At 53.3% G+C, this 21,259-nt stretch overlaps 4 protein-coding genes across 4 annotated transcripts; 1 reads left to right on the top strand and 3 right to left on the bottom strand.

The window, feature by feature from the left end:
• Positions 1-734: 734 nt before the first annotated feature.
• Positions 735-14,820, bottom strand: TOM1 (E3 ubiquitin-protein ligase tom1). The gene is made up of 4 exons (XM_062889059.1): positions 14,192-14,820; positions 1,980-14,115; positions 1,575-1,919; positions 735-1,513 (listed from the first exon to the last, which is right to left on the bottom strand). Exons 1-4 carry the CDS (start codon positions 14,237-14,239, stop codon positions 1,419-1,421), a joined length of 12,624 nt encoding a protein of 4,207 aa, XP_062745001.1. The 5' UTR covers positions 14,240-14,820; the 3' UTR covers positions 735-1,418.
• A 1,114-nt stretch (positions 14,821-15,934) lies between these two features.
• Positions 15,935-17,577, bottom strand: RPS6 (40S ribosomal protein S6). Its single transcript, XM_062889058.1, has 6 exons — positions 17,366-17,577; positions 17,173-17,252; positions 17,104-17,110; positions 16,676-17,038; positions 16,399-16,566; positions 15,935-16,342 (listed from the first exon to the last, which is right to left on the bottom strand). The coding sequence occupies exons 1-6, from the start codon at positions 17,369-17,371 to the stop codon at positions 16,247-16,249; spliced, it is 720 nt and encodes a 239-aa protein (XP_062745000.1). The 5' UTR covers positions 17,372-17,577; the 3' UTR covers positions 15,935-16,246.
• An 82-nt stretch (positions 17,578-17,659) lies between these two features.
• On the top strand, positions 17,660-19,301 carry DPH1 (Diphthamide biosynthesis protein 1). Its single transcript, XM_062889057.1, has 2 exons — positions 17,660-18,080; positions 18,132-19,301. The coding sequence occupies exons 1-2, from the start codon at positions 17,888-17,890 to the stop codon at positions 19,286-19,288; spliced, it is 1,350 nt and encodes a 449-aa protein (XP_062744999.1). The 5' UTR covers positions 17,660-17,887; the 3' UTR covers positions 19,289-19,301.
• Positions 19,302-19,894: 593 nt separating this feature from the next.
• Positions 19,895-20,151, bottom strand: QC762_307615 (uncharacterized protein; the record flags this gene model as incomplete). Its single annotated transcript, XM_062889056.1, has 2 exons — positions 19,895-19,903; positions 19,975-20,151. The coding sequence occupies 2 exons, from the start codon at positions 20,149-20,151 to the stop codon at positions 19,895-19,897; spliced, it is 186 nt and encodes a 61-aa protein (XP_062744998.1).
• Between the last annotated feature and the right edge of the window lie 1,108 nt (positions 20,152-21,259).

The raw sequence follows: 21,259 nt of genomic DNA, 5'->3' as shown, positions 1-21,259 counted from the left end.
GACTCCTACTCTTCAACCAAAATGTTGTTAACAACGGACCTACTACGTCATTCAAACATGGATCCAGGCAGGGCAAAAGTAGGCTTCCGCACGGAAGATGGGGATATTTGTCTTGCTTTATTCTTTGTGTGAGGCGGCGGCTCTTGGGGGCGGGGAGGGCGCGGGGGAAAGCGGTCTGGATTTGCATTTGTTGATTTATCTTCGGTAATTTGAACCGAGGAGACAAGATGGGGTATGCCTGCTTTAGAGAAGTAGGTTCGGGGTGATGATGAGGCGAAAGGGGGGGGAATGTTCGGTAGGTAGCCGGAGGGAGAAGAAAAAAAATGGATGGGCTACTTACATAATCTTGTCGACTATTATGAGTTGTTGGTTGAGGTAGGTAGGTAGGTCCGCGTGGCAACGTTGCAACGACGACGCAAGGAATAGACAAAACAAAAACGAGAAAACGAGACTACTGTCGTGTTTCGAACATAGATATCCGTTGGGCGGGGGGGCTTTTCTTATGCAGTGGACTCGAGGCACTGCATGAGGCCGAGGGAGGAGGCTTTGCTGAACCCGGGCAGCTGCTGGTTGCAGCGTAAACGATTGGTATAGCTCGTATCTGGGTCGCATGCACAATAATCTATCAGGTGGGCATTTTCATGTTTTGGTCAGGGTGATAATACGATTATACCTTTACCTATGTATGCTAACCCCTTTCTCGCAACCACACACATACACTTGAATACACCAAGGCAGGGAATCTTCATGATAACTTAGCATTATCCTCATAAGGATGCAGTAATTACACCCAAAAAAAGTCAACAGATATTGCCAACCAAGCTGGTGTTCTCCATCCTGCTCGAGGCACCACATGTAAAAAACCTAGCTCACGTTTATGCTACAATCTGAAGTTTGGGTATTCAAGCACCATCCACACACATCACTAAATCACAAAGTCATAACCATAAGGCAACCTCTCTATTCACTACTTCTTCCCCTACTACCCAGACAGAAAAGCATCCGCGGACCCCTGCACGAGCCGCATCCACCTCCCCATCTTCCACCAACCAACCCTCTTAAGCCTATACCACCGCAATCTGAGAGTGCCCCTTTACATGAAAAAAAAAACAAGCAAAATAAAACAAAAACAGTTACAAAACTCCTTCCTCCTTCCTAATAGCCCACCCGCCACCCCAAACTAAATAAAAAGCAATACACAGGATATCTTTGACGCTTGTACCGACAGGCAAAACCCCCCTACTCTCTGCTTTGCCTCCCTTTTCGCAACCATCTCCTTGCCCTATTCTCAACAAGATGACCAATTTCCTTTTCTCCATCCTTCTCTTATAAGCAAATATTCCCGCTTTTCCCGCTTTTTCTTTATTTTTCTCATCTTCATATTCTCTCTCCATAACAAAATTCGTGCCCAAAAATGATCAAGCAAAGCCAAAATAATCGCTACCAGCCGTGATAGCCTTGAGAATTTGGCTGCGGAGCGTGTCGTAGCTCTCGTACTCGGGAAGATCGAGTTCTAGAGACAAAAAAAGGTCAGTCATTTTATTCAAGTCTTGACTAAATAAGGCACAACTTACGGTTGAAGCACGTGTGAGAGCTGGGCAAACGGTCCTTGTTGCCATAATCACGGTGAATGTTGAAACGGCTCACTCCGTTCATGCCTTCCAGCTCCTTGAAGCCGTTGAGCGGCACCTTGGAGGTACCGGTGACGAACTGAAGAAGCTTGGCCCGCTCCTCCTTGTCAAATGAGCGGATGGCGCGCCAGAACCACTGAATCTGCTGCGAGGCCGCAGTGTAATTGTGATACTCGGTGTTGCTCTTCCAGTCATCCACATCGATATCGGGGAGACCAGAAATGAGAAGCTCCAGCTCCTGCTCGTTGAAGATGGCAATCAGCTCCTCGGGAATGATGTCATGGAAGCCTAGAAGCCAAATGTTAGTCAAAGCCATACCCCAAAACACACATAGCAGGATTCACATACCCTTCAAGAAATGCTCCATCTGGTCCTTAACCGACGTAAGCAGCTTGTGCTCCACAATCAAGCGGACGTATTCGCTCTTGTTTTCCTCAGTGACAGGGATGTTGCGGCCATCTGGAATGAGGTCCACAGTCTTGGTCACACCAAACTCATCGTCCTCGACCGAGAAGGTCTCGGTGATGATATCAGTAATGTCGTTCTCCAGGATCCAGACAAGAGACTTGTAGTAGTTTGGATCAAACGACTCCATGTCCTTGACGGACACGGGCTTGCCGAGAATGCGCTTGTAGACCGCGCGGCTGAAGTAGCAGTCCAAAAGTCTGCCCTCGTAAAGGGCCTTGCCAATGATCCGACCAATAAACTTGAAGAACATCAGATGCTCCTCATTGATACTGCTGAGCTGGTTCGGGTGGAATGTGGTGCGGTCAGAAGACACGGGAATGAACAGGGCGTAGTTGGGGTCAAACATTTGGCGGGCGAGCACTTGGAACCACTCGCGAGTGACACCGCCAGCGTCAACACCCTCTTCGCCGTGGAAGCGAATGTTGAGCTTTCCAAACTTCATTTCGTCTCCAGTCTTGAAGTACAGAGACTTGAAAGAGTCGTGGAAGACGTGCTCACGGCGGACTGACAACTGAAGAGGGTTATACTGAGGTCGAGTCTGCTGGGTGCCGGTCTTGGAGTGCACGCTACGGTTGAAGTAGTTGCGCTTGTTGTCGAACTCGAGAACCTTGGGGTTCTTGACCAGGAGCGAGAAGGTGCCCGACATCAGCTTGGGGTTGTGTCGGACAAGTTCGTTCAAGATACGGCGATGCTCTTCAGTAAAGCTGAAGAAAAGACCCGCAATACGGTTCTCAGGGGGCGGGCTGGACAAGAGTAGCTCCTTGTGCTGGACCGAAGGTGCGTCACCAAGAGTGGTGTTCTTGCAAACAACCATCAGGGACTCGATCAGCGGCAGCAAAATCGTTGCCACATTAAGCATGTTCTCGCGCTGTCGAATGGCGCTCAGGCAGGCGCTCAGTTTGTCCCACATAGTACCAAAGGTTGGGTTCCAATACAAGGAACCAAGGAGGTCTTCCTTGGTGCCCTCCTTGCTATCCTCGGCCTCGGATGCGCCCTCTTCCTTCTTGCCCTTACCCTTGCTGTCAAACAAATGGTCCAGGGCAGTAAGAACACGCAACAGCTTGTTCTGCTCCGAAGCACCAGGAGAGAACTTGGCCAGGGCGACGCCCTGAATCTCAGTGCCGGACTCAGCCTTGAGAATGTATGGGAGGAGGTCGTTGAGGTCTGACACGATGTTCTCGCTAAGAACTCTAGCCTGGCGCACGAGTTCCTCGCCAAAGACCTTCTTGGCACCGGGAATGTTGGAAAGGTTCTTGATGGTTGAGATGGTGTTTTGGAATGTCTTCGAGCTGCATTCGCGGGCCACAAAGATATTGACAACCAGCTTCAAGTTGTGGTCTGGGATATATGGGGGCGTCAGCTGGCGCACCTTCTTCTCCTCTGGCTTGGTCTCCTTTGTCTCCTTGGTCTCCTTATCCTGGGCATCCTTCTGGGCGTCTTCCTGGGTGGGCTGATCGCCAGATGGAGCCGCAGCCGCAGCAGGAGCTTGAACATTGGCCATATTGACAGCCTCTGTGTTGGCATGTTCGACAGCAGGCTCAGCAGTCTCGCAGTTGGCCTTCTCCTCCTCTTTTTTCTTGGCCTCCTCCTCCTTTTTGGCTTCCGCTTCAGCCTCTTTGCGTCGCCGCTCGAGTGCTTGAAGCGGGTATGTGACCTTGTTCAACAAGTCGGCGAGGAGCTGCATGACAGCGCTGCTCTCCATAACCAAGCTGCGATCAAGAAGAGCCAGGAGACAGTTGATCGCGTACTTCTGAGCCTTTAGGTTGACATCCTTGCCCTTACCTTTGCGGCTGAGGCTTCGCTTGAGTGTGGACGCCACGGTCTCGTGTTCTGTGAGGAAGAGAGACGGAATGTGAGCGTTCTTTGTAGCAAGATCCTGAAGAAGATCGAGACACTGCTGTACGATCAAAAGGGGCGAGACTTCCGAGTTGTTGGTGAGATGGTGATTATGGGTGCTGATGTTGGTGAAGGTACGCTTCAGACTCTGGGGCGTCTTGGTGGTATCCTTCTCCTTGGCCTGCTTTGCCCGAAGGGAGAGCTGACCAAAGCTGCGCTCAACCGCATCCATATCCGTGCTGCCATCCTGAAGAATCTGAAGCAGAGTCGAGATAACCTCCAGACGGTTTTGTCGGTTCTCACAGACACACGAGAATACGTCGAACAAGTAGTTGCGGATGGACCCATGCTGGGTAATGAACATGAGTCGGAGAAGCGTGGCAACGCCGGCTTTGTCAAGCATCTGCACAATGGTGCGGCGCTGGGGCTTACCGTCGTTGACAGCAGCTGGCTCGGCGAGGACCTGTCTTCCGGCCACGACGCGAGCATTAGGCGGTGGGCCGCGGTATTGCTGGCTGCTTTGCTGAGCCAAAGCGCGTGCTTGGGCTGCCAAGTCGGGTGGCAGCTGATCCATTATGTCCTCACCCTGTTCCAACAAGACTTGCTCGCGCAAGGCTGGAGGGAACGTCAGCAGGATACTCGCGGCGTCCATTTCGGCAGCCTCTGCAAGTCGTCGGGCAGGATCATTGTTGTTCTGGCGACGTGCCTCATCACGCTCGCGGCGCCGGCGCTCTTGACGTTCTTGCTGAACAATCTCGTCCCGGAGCTCCGAGGGCAGTGCTTCAAGGAACTCCTGGAATGCCTCTCTATTTTCACCCTCGGGAGGAGCTTGTTGACGGGCCTCGGATCGTCGAGTGGTCAATGTCTGTGCAATCACCTCCTCTCTGAACTCTTCGGGAAGCGCAGCGAGATAGTCGGGGTCAATTCCCAGGTCGGTCACATCCACCGTCTCACCGTTACGAATGGTCGTAATGATGCGCTCGGTAGGAGCCGCGGCGGGTTGCTGGGCAGCTTCGGGGGCGGCGTTGTTAGACTCGACACCTTCCATAGCTTGGGGCTCTTCTTGGGCTTGTTGCTCGCGGTTCGTCTCTGCAGCTTCGGCTACTGCTCGTGCAGTCTCGGCAGCGGCGAGTTCTTGGGCCTGGCGCTGGCGCTCTGCTTCTTCCTCGGCCTCCTTCTTCTCCTTGGCCGCTTGCTGTTCAGCCTTCTGGGCCTCGTACTCCTTGAGGGCTTCTTCACGCTTCTTGCGTTCTGCCTCCTCCTTCTGCTTCTTTTCCTCGTCGCGAGCCTTCTGCTCCTTGAGTTGCTGGATAGCGGCTGGCGCAAGGGTGCCGAGAACACCCACCATAAGGATGGACACCTTGTCGTGATGAGCAGGACCAAAGATCATACCGGCTTCTTCCTTCCACCGATCATTAGTGCGGGCCGCTACGAACTGGACGGCTTGAGCGGGCTCCTGGTACACATCGCGCCGAGGCTCCCAGCGACCAACACGATTGCCAGTAACTGCATCCAAAGGGATGCTAACTTGACGGATTTCACCATGAGGTCCTTCTGAGGTCAACTGAAGGCTAAGTGCGGGCCCGGCACCGTGGGGAATGGGCATATTCTGGACCAGGGTGTGGATAACGGCAAGGGGGCCGTCAGGAGTAGCCATGGCTCTAAAGGATTCGGGTAACCCGAGAGAGCTCCACGGAAGAGACTGTCGGTCGGAGTGACGAGGAGACTGATCTCGGCCAGATCTATGGCTGGGAAGCAGCAGTGGGTTCCTCTGACTGTCAAGTACTGCGGGAGGAGCGCGGCTCGTATTGCCAAAGTAATTTCTAAAGTCTGGAATGGCGTTAGCACGGTGTTCAACTGGTTGGCGCTCAAGTAATTGTTGTGATGCTGTCCTGAGAGCCTGTGACAAGTCCTCTGAGCCTTCGTTGCCCCCATCAACGCTGATTTCAACACTGTCCAAAGTTGCTTCCAAATCATCGAGGCGTTGAAGGGTTGCGCCAACTTGTTGCCGCAGACGAATAAAGAAATCAGAGAGCCTACCGGAGGATCCCATGTGCCGCAGATCTCCAACCCCAAATGGAGCGGGGAACGGGTTTCTTCGACTGAACCCGCCTCGGACGCGGTGGTGAGGCTCAACGGCCAAGTCCCATCCGAGACTACCGGAAATATTGCCAGGGAGGAAATCATCATGGGGATGTCCCTGTTCGTAATACATGTCGTCGTCAACCTCTTCCTCTTCCTCTTCTTCTGAAAACCCAGTTAGCAATCCATATCTTGACTCAGTCACCAGAACAAAACTCATACCGTCATCTTCAGGACCACCATCGTCCATGTAGTGTTCGTCGTCAAACTCGTGGATGTCCTCGCCATCAAGCTCATCGGCATCGCCGGCAGCAGCAAGGCCCCTGAGCTCGAAGCGACGGCGGGTGATAGACTCCAGTTCCGCGAGCTCTTGCATCATTTGGGCGTTGTGAAGATTCTGGGCTTCTGCCTCATAGTCAAGTTCTTCCTCACCCTCTTCATCCTCCTCGTCCGTCTCACTCTCCCAACCATCATCACCATCGTCGCCAATGGGATTTCCTTCCTCGTCCATGATCTCGACTTGGTCTTCGACATCCTCCATGTCTTCAGAGCCGACCCCGTCTTCATCATCCTCGTCGCTATCGTCTTCGTCATCCTCGTCCATATCCTCATCTTCGTCGTCGTCTTCACCCATGATGACTTCGACAACGCCAGGGTCACCAGGAAGACCCTCGATTTCGCCCATTTCGCCAAGCTCTTCTTCGTCCTCGTCGCTAGGGTTATCCTCCTCATCTTGGGACATCTCGTCACCATAGTCCAACTCATCCTCGTAGACCTCTTCGTCGTACATTTCGTCGTCATCTGCCCCCATTAGTAACAGTTCGTCTATTTGAGCAGCAAAATTGGAGAATATACCATCTTCCTCTTCATCCGAGTAATAATCATCCTCCCGTCCGGGCTCGAGCATGCCGAGTGTGGAGTTGCGGTACAGGTCGGGGGTTTCCTCGCGCTCGTCGTCCATGTCGGAAAGGGATGACGCAGACGCAAAGTCGTCCTCCGGTTGGTCACCCGTCGCGGTGGCAGGAATTATGTCCAGCTCACTCAGGGCCGATGCAGTCTTTGTCAAAGACCGCAGCACGCGGAGAATATGTTTGATGGTGCGCTTCACATCGGGATAGGTGAGGTCGATGTCGGCGATGGATGCTGTCAATGTGGCAAGGTATCCCTTCTCATACATCAACCGCTTGATTTGAGCATAAGATCTGGTGAGTCCCTGATCCTGACTTGCGCCCCTCGAGTTGACATCTTTGTCCTTTTCCCCGATCATGTGGCTCATCAACTCGGCCAGCGCAATCATCCGGGGATAGCGCACATCGAACGACTCCCCAGGAGTGGAAGCGTCCTTGTAAGCACGAAGAACCGTGTCGAGAACAAATCGGCGTACAAACAGAAGATCGGGCTCGTCATCATACTCCCAATTGCCACGGTGTCGGTCATACGGCTTCTCGCCGGTACGAGCCACAAGAGCCACAAGCACGCTCTGTGCCTGAGCAGATGTCGAAGTCTTCTTCTTAGCCACCGGCGTCTCTGCTGCCAAGCTGGCCGAACCTGGAGAAAGCAGGTCATTGAGCAGATAGTTAAGTACGCTCGATCTAGGCTTGATGGGGGTGTTGGTTTGCATCGGCGCACTACGCTTGAAGTTGATGAATTCCACCTTGGCACGCGTATAGCTCTGCAGAAGTTCTGTCAGGCAGCTGAGGAGGAAGCACCGGTAGATGAAGATGGGGTGATCCTCTGCCTTGAAGGTCGGCTTGGAAGACTTCTTTTCGTCCTTCTTCGGCTCGGGAACCTCTACGTCTGCGGGAGCCGGTGTGGCATCTTCCTCCGCACTTGATGTCTCGCCTGCAGTCTTGTTATCAGTCTTGCTGGCTTCCTTGGCTGGCACAGCCGGGGCCTCCTTGTCATCAACCTCTCGGTAATTGAGAAGCTCACAAAGCAAGAAATGAACCACGCCATCTGGGTTTTCAAGAACAGGACGCTTGATGTCGAGCGGAGTTTTGGGCGCGTCTGTCATCTCCTTGTCGGCAGACTCTGTCGACGGCTTCACATCGTTGATGCTCAGATCCTCAGTCGCCTGAACCGTGGGCTCGACTGAACTGTCCTTTGGCTTGGCTTCCTCTTCTGCAGCCGGCGCTGGCTTGAGAACGATCTGGTAGTTGGAACGTGAGGAAGACTCCCTGGGCTCAGGGACCGACCACTTGACTAGCTTCACGAGCTGACCAGTGGTTTCCACAAACAACTTGGGCGACCGAAGAGCGACATGCGAAAGGTGTTTGAGGAACGTCTGGGCGTCGTAGTTTCGGCCGCTTCTCGAGCTTGACGAGAGAAACTGGCGAATCTCATTCTGCATCACTTGGCGGATGATGTCTTCGTCTTCTACTATGTGACGGAGGATTGTCATGATGTAGTCCGTGATGCGTGACCGGTTGAGAGGACCCGAGCCGCCAGCACACAACTGCTTTGCCATGACAAACAGGCGCTGCAGATTTCTCTTCTCGCCCACCGTCTTGGCCATCCCATGGTCCCTGGTGAGAATGACAAGAATCCGCAGCACGGAGACAGCAAGTGCCTCTTCCTTGCCGATGCGCGGGAGGATCTCCAAAACCGCTGAGAGCAAACCAGAACGCTCCTTGAGCGGTATTGTGGGAACCTTGGTAGCCCAGACAGGCTCCTCGACTGGGTCCTCCTCTTTGGCAGGCGGCTTCCACTTGATATCGGGAAGCTGCTCCTCGTCAATCAAGAGCGTCTCGAAGACCAGGAGCACATATGGCATCCACGGAGGCAGCTCCTCGCTAGAGTTCGAAGGAACTTGGAGAAAACTGAGATATTCTTCAATATATTGCCTCAACGTCGGCAGCGTGGATTTAAAGAAGGAGCTGTTCTGCAGCAACAGTGACAAAAGATGAGAATAGGCCGCAATGGTCCCACCGTTGGCCTTCTTGTCAGCCTCATCATTCGCATGGAGCGACAGCAGGGCGTTGGCAAGAATTTCGCCGACCTCGGTCCGCTTTTGTTCGTTGTCTGTCTTGAGGATCATGTTCTGAATCAAGTCCGAGATCTCAAAGACAGAGTCAGGATGAGCTCTGATGACGTCTAAGCACCGGTCAATTAGATCATTGGACAGTCGCGCGCGCTCGTCGTCCAAGTCCTCCTTTGTAACCGAAGGGGGATTCGGCGGTACAGCGGTGACCGATGACGAGGTCGGTGCCTGCTGTGTGGGCGCAGCCATCGTAGAAGGGGCCTCCTGTGCGGAATGCTGGCTTGAGCTCTCATTACTGGTGTCGTTGGACTCATCAGACGAGTGATCTCCCGAATCGGCTTCACCGATAGCATCATGAATGAGGCTGTTGATCCCCGGCATGGGATCCAGTGCCATTGGCTCTGCTCCCAAAGACACAACTGGCTGGGAAACCACCGGAGTTTGGTCGGGTTGTGCTTGCTCTAGCTTCGGAGGCGGAGGCGGCTCCTTGTATGCATCCTCTTCTGGGATAGGGTTCCGCTTGAAAGCCCATCCCTTGCTGCTGTTCGCAGGATCGAACGCCCTACAGTATTCCATGGCATCCTCGAGCTTTCCGTTCGCGCGGTAGATGGCCTCCCGGCTGAGCTCCTCGTCGTTCCCCTTGTCGATAAGTTTCTTGACGTTGACATTGGCTTCACCCTCCCAGTTGAACGACACACGCTTCCGATCCTTAAACACTGGGGGCGGACCTGTCTTGTCAGACCTGCGGTATGCGTTGGACTCAGAATCGGCAGCGGCAATCGTTTGAAGTATATCAATCATCTTACTCAAGACGACCGTCTCGACCTTCTCCGCCAGTTGAGACTCCCACAGTTTGCGCACCACAGGCAGAATGGCCACCCTCAACTCCACGACGAGCTGATGTCCAAACTCGCGGTTCCGCTCTGCAGCCTTGGGAAGGCTGGTGGAGGTGAGGGACTCAGTGACATTCTTGCCGCTAACAATGATGTGGTAAATGTCCAGGATCCTCTTCATCCCCATCGTTGCTTGCCGCACTTTTGGTGACTCCTCACGAGCAGTCGAGTCAGCTGGGACACTGCAGATATCATCAGCAAACTTCTCGAGCATGCTGCTCAACAGGTCAATACCGCCATTCTCCTTGAAGGCGATAAGGACGGGTAGAAGCAGGGCAGTTCCTTGACGCTCCGTCTGCCGAGTTACATCAATTAACATGTCATGCAAGGACTGGAACGTGGTGGCAAAGTGATGGAAGTCTAGTCCAGCCAGCTTGTCTTGATCCAGCTTATCTTGGACAAATCTGAGCTGCTCCAGAACTGTGGTGGCCAAGGTTTCTGCAATTGTCAACTGATTGGAGCGGCTGAAGTTGTCGAATCGTCTGGGCAACAACACTTTGCTCATCGTCTGAAAGAACGGGAGAACATTGCGGTGCAATGAACTCAAAAGATCGTGGATGGTGTTGAAATTCTGCTTGTGAAACCACTGCTGCACCTCTTGTTGCTCTGCGGTTAACTTCGTGGGCTCCAAGGGCTGGGCTGAGGCCTCGGTGCCAGAGGCCTGCGGAGCAGCAGGTGCAGTCTCAGTAGCAGTGACACTGCTGGCAACCGTGAGCTTGGCAACTGATAGCTCAGCACCGTCTGGAGAGGTAAGACTCTCTGTCCAGCGCTTCGGAACCAGTGTCCTGATGGCCAAGTCTTCCGTCACGGCGTCGCGTAGCAGTGCTCCAAGTGACTTGATCAACTTGTCATACAGATCATAAGTATTGCACGGCGGAATGACAACCGAGCCCAGTCTCGCGGCGTATGGGAAGGACTGGTACGAAGTCTTGACCAAGCTCTGCAAGCGAACAATGGCCTTGATGATATCATTGCCACCGGCCACTTTACGAACCAGCTCCGGATCCCACTCGCCCTTGTCGTTTGATAGTGAGACTCCTGACACGAATGGCGCGAAGAATGGTTCCGAATCATCTCTGGACATGAGTGGCTGAAGCACACCGATTGTGTCATCGATTCGGTTGAGAAGAGAGGGGATCCCTAAAACCGGGCAGCACTCTATGAGGTGTGAAAGCACTTGCGAGAGCATGCGCGAAGCCGTCGTCTTATCAAAGCCTTCTGGGAGGGCCGGAGACTCGGAGAGATTGAGCAAGAGTTCGACACCCCCGTTCTTGACGTAGGCCTGTTTGAGGTTGGTGTTGCTAGCAAACAGAGCGCTCAGGAATGAACAAAGCGCCCAGATGTATGGTGTGACCTCGTGATGCACCTCTTCCGAACGCTTCGTCGCCTCTGGAGCCCACTCTGGAGATTCGCCGGCCGCATCCACCATCTCGACATCAGCATCATCGCTCACATCTTTTCCTTTCCCCTTAGATCTAGATGAGAACGGCGTGCCTGCCTTGGCAAGCAGCGACTTATCTGCGGCATAGATATTCTTTTCCGAGTCTTCAACCAAGAGGTTTGCACCCCAGCCACGCGCCCCCAAGCCTTTTCCTTTTGCCTTATCGTTGGCGAGATGAACGACCTTGGCTGTCAGATCGAGGACGGAGTTAGAGATCGTTGGACGCAAGCGAGGATGATGACGGGCAAGTTCGTCGAAGCTTGAGCCAATGTTGGCGGCAAGATCAAGGTCAGACCTCGACATGATCTGGACGTGTTCGGGGCTGAAGAAAATTTCCAGAAAGTGATCAAAGGACCTTGACGACACCACCATCTTCATACCGGCATTGTTGAGGGAAATAGAGTTCAAGACCTGGGGAATGATATTGATGGCATCGTTGGACGCAAGGACGCCGTGGGCAAGGGGACGCTCCCGAGACTCATTCATCATGTCTTCTGTGGGTGGATGCGGACGGCTATCAGCACTATCAAGCAGCAGCGAGTCGTTCGAGTAGGCGGGCGATGCTGCTTCCTCGGGGTTCTCCTCAGGTCTTGGCGAGCCCTCTGGTTGAGGAAGGCCAACCTTCTCACCTGTGAGGGTGCTCAAGAAGCTCTGTACCATACCCGACTCTGAAAGGGCCGCAAAGCTGGTGGGGTCATTGTTGAGGAAGTCGCTCAAGAGCGTGACTGCGTTTGTCCAAACCACAGAGCCATAGAGACGCGGCTCTTCAATGACGGTACGGAGACTGACCAGCAACTTGGAGTTGTCGACCAGGTTTCTCAACAAGCGGTCTGTATTGGCACCGAACGAGAGCGGGCTCTGCAGAATGTGATGGAGGAACTTAAGCAGCCACTTCACCGTCTGCTGATGATAGAAGGGAATTCCATAGTCGACCAGCTGCGCGTGGAACTCGGGCTTGGTCCCTAGTCCCTTTTCTGCCAGCTCTTTGGATGAATGGACAACGTGGATGATAAGGTCGGCAATGGCGTCGAGGCCCGAGGCGTTGCTGAGTGCCGGAAACGCCACTGTGTAGTTGTAGACGATCGTGTCGAGGAAAGCCACAACCATGCTCCAATTGAGCTGTGCCGTTTTGGTGCGGAGCTTGAGAATTTCAATCAGCACCTCCAGCAGTCCGTTGGAGGTCATCTCTGGGCCTATCCGCTGCGACACAATCATGTGGAGAGCCAGACCAAACAGTTTCGAACGCCACTTGTCAGCATCCGTGACCTTGCCGTTGTCCATGTCGGGGTCGTCCTGCTTCATGCTGGCAACAGCCTTGCGAACCACATACATGAGAACGCCGTGATTAACGTTCGCATTCAGAGCGGACACGATGTCTTGATACTTGGCTTGGATGCCAACGATGCCCTCCAGTGTCCCGAGCGCAATGGCCTGTAGCCACAAAGGGGTGTCCTCTGCACCGTCGACTGAAGGGTGAATCAACTCGGCAAGCTGGTACACCAACTGGTATTTCCGAGGCTCATCGTTGTCCTGCTTCAGGACCTTTTCGATAAAGGTTTGCTCGTGGTGGATGGAAGCAAGGTTCGTGATGGCCAGCAGACGAACAGCCAGGGCTTGGCGTCTGTCTTCGGTTGAGCCAAGAAGCGCCTTTGCGATTCTCAGACGGTTCAAAAACTCATATCTCGAAGCTGCGGGCATGTCGTCAGGGCACTGCTTGAGGAGATCATAGATAGATGTCGACTTGAGCACAGTCTGACGGATCTCGAGTGTCTTGGGCCCCGAGGGGGCATGATCGTCCCCGTTACCGTGCCTATTGGAGGGACTGTCATCAGGACCTGACGGTCTGTTCGAGCGGGGGGTTTGTGAGACGCTGGTGGCGCTGCGTCGGAGAGGCGTGGGAGTTGGTGGAATGGTGGACGAAGATGCACGGTCTGACGATTGGGCCTCTGGCGCTGGGGTCTTTGTGCCTTCAGCCTTGGGATAATAGACGACCTTGAGGTCGCCCCAGCCGTTCCACCGACTTTCATCAGTAGATCCTTGAACCACCAATGAAGCCAAATCGTTGGCATACATGGATGCCACATTCCTGGAGCTGGCGCCTGACGTCTTGTCCTTGGCCTTGCTCGGGGGGGCGCCTGGGGTGGTAGGTGGAACATCGGTGAACCGAGCAACAGGGGCCACGGGTGTCTTGACAAATGGTTGAGCCAGCAGGTTGACGCGGTCCAACTCAATGTTGTAGTGATTAGCAAGCAGGGCTGAGCTCACTTGGCGAGAGGGCTGCGTCACGCGCTTCATAGACGCATGATACCGCTGAGCAAGCTCCAGGGAAACCTCAAGAGTGGCACGAACAAGAGTGAGAGATGTGGTATTCAACAAGTCGTTCAGACGGCTGCTACTCCCATATATGCTTCGGTTTCCGCAGTGCTGGAGGAGCATCTGTGAAAAGTTGAGTATGGCGATGATTAGCTGGCAATCTCCATCCTCCCCGAAACCAAGCTGGCCGAGACGATCCTTGCTCCATGGTTGGTCATCACAGTACTCTACCGGCGCCGCCTGGTTCAACAGAAGCTCGCAGGTGAAATCCCTTGCCTGGAAGCCTTCGTTCAAGCCGTGGGTGGCGCAAAAAGCCTCCAAGATATTGTCAAAGCGGTTCAGCAGCGGGATCCAGTGGTACAAGTCTCCGCGCGGGAATGGCCATCTACTTGGGAACTCGCCAAGCTTCTTGGGCAGAAGTGGTAATGGTGTTGATGTTGTCTCCTCGACATATTTCTCGAGCCACGGCGACTACCACACACACAAAGTTAGCATATCTGGACTGAAGGGCACAGCCAGCGGGGTAGCTAGCACGACTGAAGCTTACCAAGGTCTCCTTGTGCCGAGACTGCATAGTTTTGGTGATCTTCCCCATCTTGACGGAGCGGCTAAGCCGCGTGGGCAAAAGGAAATCGACGCTCCCCCTCCACTACCCGCACGTCCCACCAACGGACGGCAGCCTTGTTCGCGAAGCCCGCAGCCTTGCGGAAGAGGCGGAAGCTGGTGATGTTTTCAAGATGTGGGCGAGTCGATGATGGGAGTCGTCAAGTGTCGTGGTGGGGTATCGATGTGTGGTGTCGTCGGGTCGTGATAAATAAAGTGCCGCGGCAGCAGCGTCGTGGTTGGGTGATGGACCGGCCGATGGCTGAAGGCCGATGGATGCAATTCGACGGGCAGTAGCGGAAGACAGCTGCTCGATGCTAGAGACCTGGTCCGAGGACGGCCAAAGACGAGTGCAGGTCGCCTTGAGAAATCCGGGGAGTCGGTCAAGTGTCTTGTCTAGTTGCTGATGTTGCAGATGGTCTTTTTGCCCTCGCCGTGAGTTGCAGGCGTGCCGCTGTTTGATGGGAGTGGGTTGTGACTTTGCGAGTGGGAGAAAGTCTCGGTTTGGGGATTTGGGATTTGAGGTCGAAAAGGGCAGAAGCAACCAGTGAAAGGCGTCGAAGCCAATGACGGCAGCTGCCAGTCAGGTACTGCTTGGAGTGATCCCGCGGGTCCACTGCTGCCCGCCGGGTGACTGTTAATTCTGTGGTGGGGCAGGAGCTTCTGTTTCCACCTCACTACGTCCGGAGCTTTTCTAGGCTGGGTACAGTGTACAGTGTATTACAATACACGATACTGCACTTCTAATCAGCAGCACTTCAGTTGAAGCTACACGGGTGGAAATCTTTCATTTCTTATAAATCACACTGTCATATATATGATTGCTCCTTCCCCGCCCCCCTCAGAAAACTCTTTGCTGCGGACCTGCCAGGAAATGCATTGCCAGCAGCAAACGTGGAGGGGCAAGCTGGGCGTCCCAAAACCCCCACTTTGATAATGGAGCCAGCCAGCCCAGCTGCCTTTCACGCCATCCATCACATGGATAAGGTGGTGTTAGGATTGTGGAGAGGTAGTTGTATGTTACGTCGTGGACAGAATTATCTAGACATGTCGAATCAAAGCCTTAAGAAATAGCCAACAAGCCTTTGAAGATAGTCAAAGAGGCATTTCTATTATCATCCAAGACATGGACCATCTCGAGAGACATGCTGCCTGTCCTTGAGCAGGTAATGTCTATCTTTCAGCGTTTTGGTTGTCCACGACGTGATATTGTAAAGCTTCGAGATATGTCTTAATGACATGTCGACTTACAATTCCCTCCATCATATTCCCCCAAAGCCACCCAGCTAGTGTCCCTCGACAACCAAATGTCGAACAAAGGGACACACACATGTCTGCCTCCAAGAAGCCGGGCCATCAAGCTTACAAATTCCACATGTCATACTGGCACTTGGAGAGCACACCTGGCTTACGCCTGACATAAGTTGGCTGAACCTACCACAGGCAGCATGAATGGGTTCACCCCGACGCCAAAGTCCCAACAGAAAGCGCCTTCGGAAACTATACCTAGCCAGGAGATCTGCCAGGCAAGAGAGTCCGCGGTTATGCCCAATACAACCTGCTTACGTGCACTCATGGATCTGCAGGGTCGCATATCCTTGTTTTACTTTCCCTCGAGAAGCCGTCTATTTCTTAAAACCATGCTGCATTCAGAAACAAAGCAGCGTCCAAATATCATAGCTCTCAATAGTAGACTGCTGCATCACCAGGGACAAGAATCACCAAAAACATAGGGTATCACAGTTTCACAATTTTTGGCTGCATGGGTCTATATGAGCAAGTCAAAAAGGGTATTCATGGTTTCTCTTCCGTCGCTCAACCACACGCCTTCCCGGTGGAACAAAAACGCCGTTGAGATGATTCTCAAAGAGACTCATGCTGACATTCGTGAAGACCGTTTCTAAAGCCATTTACACGTTCGCAGATGAGCCGGCCAGCCAGCACGCCGTACCCATTTTCCCAAAGCAACCCGAGAGACCCATTAAACAACACTCATTCTTTACTTGCGCATGGAGGAAGCTCTGCGCTTGCGAGCATCAACCTTGGCGGCCTTGGCCTCGGTGACACGCTTGGCAAGGATAGCGGCATACTCATTCTGTGCTGATAGTCAGTACATGTTGCAAAATCATCCCTAGAGTACGAAATACGTACGGCCTCATCCTTGACCTTCTCGGCCTGGCGGCGCTTGAGCGCAATGCGGTGACGCTTGTGCTGGAGGCGCTGGGGAGTGACGAGACGCTGGATACGGGGAGCCTTGGTGTAGGTCTTCTTGCCCTCACCCTTGGGGGTGACCTCGCGACGAATGACGTACTTGCGAACCTAGTTTCGACAGATATTAGCACTCAGACTCTACCCGAAATTTGGGATGTCTAATCCTCAAAGCTCAAGGGTAGGCGATGACGGATATGACCGAGAAGGTAGCACATACATCGTCATCCTTGCTGAGGCCGAAGAAGCGGCGGATCTTGGTGGCACGCTTGGGGCCAAGGCGCTTGGGGTGAACGGTGTCGGTGAGACCGGGGATCTCCTGCTCACCCTGCTTGACGATAGCGACAGCGAGGACGGAGAGATCGGCACCGACGATGCAGCCGCGGACGGACTTGCGCTTGCGCTCACCAGTGCGGCGGGGGCGGTAGCAGGAGTGGCCGTCGGAGAGGAGGAGGCGGACACGGGTAGGGGCGATAACACCCTGCTTCATTGGGAAACCCTGCTTGTCGTTGCCACCAGTGATGCGGAAGATATAGCCCTTCCACTCATCGCCAAGGGAATCGGCAGGGACCTCAGCGCCCATCTAATTCGGTCGGTCAGCAATTCGGTTCATTCGAGAGAGATGTCGGGTATTTCGATGGTACATACGCGCTTCCTGTGAGAATTAGTCAGTTAGCTGTCTCCCTTTGAGTCGGAACCTTCTTTTCGACCACTTACTCGAGGAAGGGGCGGAGCTTGCGCTCATCTTCAATGTCGATGAGCTTCTGAGAGCCGTTGGCTGGGTAGGAGATGTTCAGCTATCGAGGGAAAATCGTCAGCACCGATCGGAAAAGTCGTCGAAATCGCAAGTTGAAGGCGGCAGCAATTGCGTATCCATTATAGGAATTCGTAAATGGGTATGGTGGCTCACCTTCATGTTGGCGATGATGCTGGCAACGACGTTTGTTGACGATGGACTCCGGGTCTACACGGGAAAACAAGAGAAAGATTTTGTGTGCTCACAGCGATGTGAATTCTTAGGGCACATTTTCTGCCGACGCTAATTGGGCGGGAGCACCTTACCGCCCCACTCTGCCAAAGTGAATCACGGACCTCTGGGCCAGAGTGAATGGACCGTGCCAAGCCCCGCCTGGCCTTTTGGGTGGGGCCTCACTTTTCAGGGACAACATCTTTTGATCCATGCCATTACATCTGAATGCCATGTGTGCGCTTCATCTTCATGAAGGCTATCTCACAAGTCATTTCTGATAACAAAGGTCTACGAGAGAACACATAGGACCTCAAGTCAACATCCAGACTCTCACTTCACTTTAACTTGTGCGAGAATCTGCTCAGGAGCTTCTTCTTTGTTTTCCACTTCCTGTCTTATCTTATCAAAAAGTGGCCCTCATTGCCCCTCCTTGAAGACTGAAGACTGAAAGCGAGGTTCACGATGGAGGAAGACAGAGCTCTTGTGGATGTGGGCATCGCAGCCGATATCGAGGCCAGTCAACCACCACCACCTCAAAATGTAGTCAAACAGCCAAAGAAGCGATTCGTCGGCAGACGGACCGCCGCCGAGGCCGCCGCAAAGAACAGTTCAAGCAATGCTTCATCATCCATTGAAGACAGCGGAGCTATCCAAGGTACATTCTCACCACCCCTTATTCACAACACACCATGCTAACACCCCTCAGTGGCCCAACCAAGGAGAGCCCCCAGACTCCTCAACCAAGTCCCCCCCGAAATCCTCAACGACCCCGCCCTCAAGTCCGCCATCTCCCTCCTCCCTTCAAACTACTCCTTTGAAATCCCCAAAACCATCCATCGCATCCGCTCCCTCTCGGCCAAAAGAGTAGCCCTCCAAATGCCCGAAGGCCTCCTCCTCTTCGCCACCACCATCTCCGACATCCTCACCCAGTTCTGCCCCGGCATCGAAACTCTCATCATGGGCGACGTCACGTACGGCGCCTGCTGCATAGACGACTACACCGCCCGCGCCATGGGCTGCGACCTCCTAGTCCACTACGCCCACTCTTGCCTCATCCCGGTAGACGTCACCAAGATCAAGACCCTCTACGTCTTTGTCGACATCTCCATCGACACGACCCACCTCCTCGCCTCGCTGGAGCGTAACTTCTCCCCCGGCAAAACCATCGCTCTGGTAGGCACAATCCAATTCAACGCCACCATCCACGGGGTCAAGTCCACGCTCGAGAAAGCCGGGTTCAACATCATCGTCCCTCAGATTGCCCCGTTGTCAAAGGGGGAGATATTGGGGTGCACCTCCCCCAACCTGTCAACGTACACGACCGACCCGGTAGATCTGATCCTTTACCTCGGTGACGGGCACTTTCACCTCGAGTCGATCATGATTCACAACCCTTCCATCCCGGCCTACCGGTACGACCCTTACTCGAGGAAACTCACTCATGAAGTCTACGGTCACGACGAGATGCAGGGTTTGCGGAGGCAAGCGATTAAGACAGCGAAAACGGCCAAGAAGTGGGGGTTGATTCTCGGGTCGTTGGGGAGGCAGGGGAACCCGCATACGTTGTCTCTAATAGAGGAGAAGCTGACAAAGATGGGGATTCCGTTTGTGAATTTGTTGCTGAGTGAGATTTTTCCTGGGAAGCTGGGGATGATGAGCGGGGAAGGGGAGGTGGAGTGCTGGGTGCAGGTTGCTTGTCCACGGTTGAGTATCGATTGGGGGTATGCGTTTCCTAGGCCGCTGCTGACGCCGTATGAGGCGCTTGTGGCGTTGAATGAGAAGGAGGATTGGGGAAGTGGTGCGTACCCGATGGATTATTATGGGAGGGAGGGGTTAGGGAGGACGAAGCCTTTGGCTGTTTGAGATAGTAACAAGTAAAATTTGGTCATGATATTCACCCTATCTAAGCCCAGTTTGCCCCCTATGCTACAGGCTTGCTTCGATGTTGACGTCAACTCGCCTCCCTTTGTGGTCTATGCAGTTACGTGTGCGCGGGTTGCGATAGTTATCCTCCCTGCTGGCTAGGCCGGTGGTAATTCACAGCAGCCATCGGAGTGACCAGTTGTTGTTGTTGAGAGATAAGCTTTTACGCCATTTCCTCGTGTTCTTTGAGAGCACATTTCAGACGCCCCATGTTTAGGTTCAGCCCACACACACCGACAGTACCACGTTCATACCCCCTCCCCTCCACTTTACCATCACCCCTCCCTTTATTCTCTCCCCCCCCCTCGACCCTCTCCCTCTCCAACCCCGAACTCGTCACCGGCTCAGGCCGCCCACTAAACACCAACTTCCACTTTACAATCTCCACCACCTCCAGCTCATCCCCATTCCCCCCATCCCGCTGTCGTTTCCTCACCACCGCCAACGCATTAACCAACTTCTTCACCTCCCCGAAAAGTTTCTGATGCTGCCCGATGTACATGTACACCTTTTTTATCCACGGGCCCTCCCCTGTTGTCTCCCCTTCTACATAATCTGGAAAGACCTATTGATTGTTACCAATTTGAAAGGGAGGGAAGGGGGGGGGGGGTGGAGGGAGGGCATACCAATTGTCCTATCTGGATTAGCTCCCCAGACTCTGACTGGGTGAGGTTGATCGTCCCTTGTAACTCCAGCAGCGCAAGGCCATGTGGTGTTTGTAAGAGTTGTGGGAGTGGAGAGTGGACAACTGGGTGGTCAGGGGAAGTGAGGGCTGATGGGTGTAGTTGAACAGATGTGGACATTGTTTTTGGCAGGTGGTGGTTGTGGTGGTTGTAGAGCCTACTTAGGACTGCCGTGATGGTAAGGTGCTGCCGATGGATATTTTGAGCATCGGTTCGGGGATTTCTCGTAAAATGTCCGTTTGATGTCGCTGATGTTGAGTTCTAATGTCTCCAATCTCACAGAGGTGGTGGTGTTCACTGATGATGCAAGTAAACGCGTTAAAGCTGGATTGCGGTCGCGAGTTTGGATGTCGTCGCCGTCTGACTCGGTGAGTTAAAAAATCCCAGACAATTTTCAACAATCCTGGTCTTCAATCCGCGTTCTTGGAGATTCTCAACCAAAAGTCACTTTTTGTATGTTTGAAGAGTTGACAGCGCTCCTGTTCATGAGAAAGATGATGATGCATGTTATCTATATATGCATCCCCCGCATATATAACCCCGCTATGTGCATACCTCACAGTGTGGGCTTCCCCCCTTTTCAATTCTCTCCCAAAAACACCATACTTCTCAGTCACATTTCACCACCTTCGCACTCTACGCAGATATATAATAAAAATGCAGTATATATACAAATAGTCTTTCTCTGACACTTGCCCCTCCACCTGACCCCCATCCCATCTGTTTAGGTATCCAGATCCATCGATAGAAACCGAGATCCCTGAGAGCTGATATGACCATGCCGCTCTAAACCCTTTCCCATGCTCAGCAAGTAGAGAACCCCTTTCTAACCTCCCATATCCTCCTCCCCGCAAGCAAGTGGTGTAGCGATATGTCGCAAAGGATGGGCAGCATGGTATCGGTGTTGAGAGCGTGTAAAAAGGCTGCCAAAGACAAATATCTGATGTTGTACAGTCCTAAAAAGCAAGGGGACGCTCGCTCTTTGTCGACTCCAATTACATAGTAATGTTGGTGTGTTGTTGCCTTGAGGAATATTAGGTGCGTGTCGAAGCAAAACAGAGCAAGGGGTATACGCGCTGCTAGGCGTAAAACAAACAAAAAAGCCGCCGTGAAAAAGTGGAAAAAATAAGGTACAGCCAGTCGTCCGAGCAAATAGAAAAGGAGGCGAAGAAACACGCGCAACAAAACGCAAATTGATGATCCCAGTCCTGCCCCCCAAAACGCCACC

Source organism: Podospora pseudocomata, chromosome 3 (genome assembly GCF_035222375.1).
Source record: "Podospora pseudocomata strain CBS 415.72m chromosome 3, whole genome shotgun sequence".
Taxonomy (NCBI): domain Eukaryota; kingdom Fungi; phylum Ascomycota; class Sordariomycetes; order Sordariales; family Podosporaceae; genus Podospora; species Podospora pseudocomata.
Note: the sequence above shows the minus strand (reverse complement) of the source record. Positions and strands in the feature narration are given on the sequence as shown.

What these genes read in the sequence shown, in the direction of transcription:
- DPH1 (XM_062889057.1), top strand. Translation starts at nt 17,888, where the DNA reads ATGGAGGAAGACAGAGCTCTTGTGGATGTGGGCATCGCAGCCGATATC. An exon ending in AGACAGCGGAGCTATCCAAG is followed by an intron (nt 18,081 to 18,131) that starts GTACATTCTCAC and finishes AACACCCCTCAG; the next exon opens with TGGCCCAACCAAGGAGAGCC.
- TOM1 (XM_062889059.1), bottom strand. Translation starts at nt 14,239, where the DNA reads ATGGGGAAGATCACCAAAACTATGCAGTCTCGGCACAAGGAGACCTTG. An exon ending in GATGGAGCATTTCTTGAAGG is followed by an intron (nt 1,920 to 1,979) that starts GTATGTGAATCC and finishes TTTGGCTTCTAG; the next exon opens with GCTTCCATGACATCATTCCC. An exon ending in CTCTCACACGTGCTTCAACC is followed by an intron (nt 1,514 to 1,574) that starts GTAAGTTGTGCC and finishes TTTTGTCTCTAG; the next exon opens with AACTCGATCTTCCCGAGTAC.
- RPS6 (XM_062889058.1), bottom strand. An exon ending in GCCTCAGCAAGGATGACGAT is followed by an intron (nt 16,567 to 16,675) that starts GTATGTGCTACC and finishes TGTCGAAACTAG; the next exon opens with GTTCGCAAGTACGTCATTCG. An exon ending in AGAAGGTCAAGGATGAGGCC is followed by an intron (nt 16,343 to 16,398) that starts GTACGTATTTCG and finishes CTATCAGCACAG; the next exon opens with AATGAGTATGCCGCTATCCT.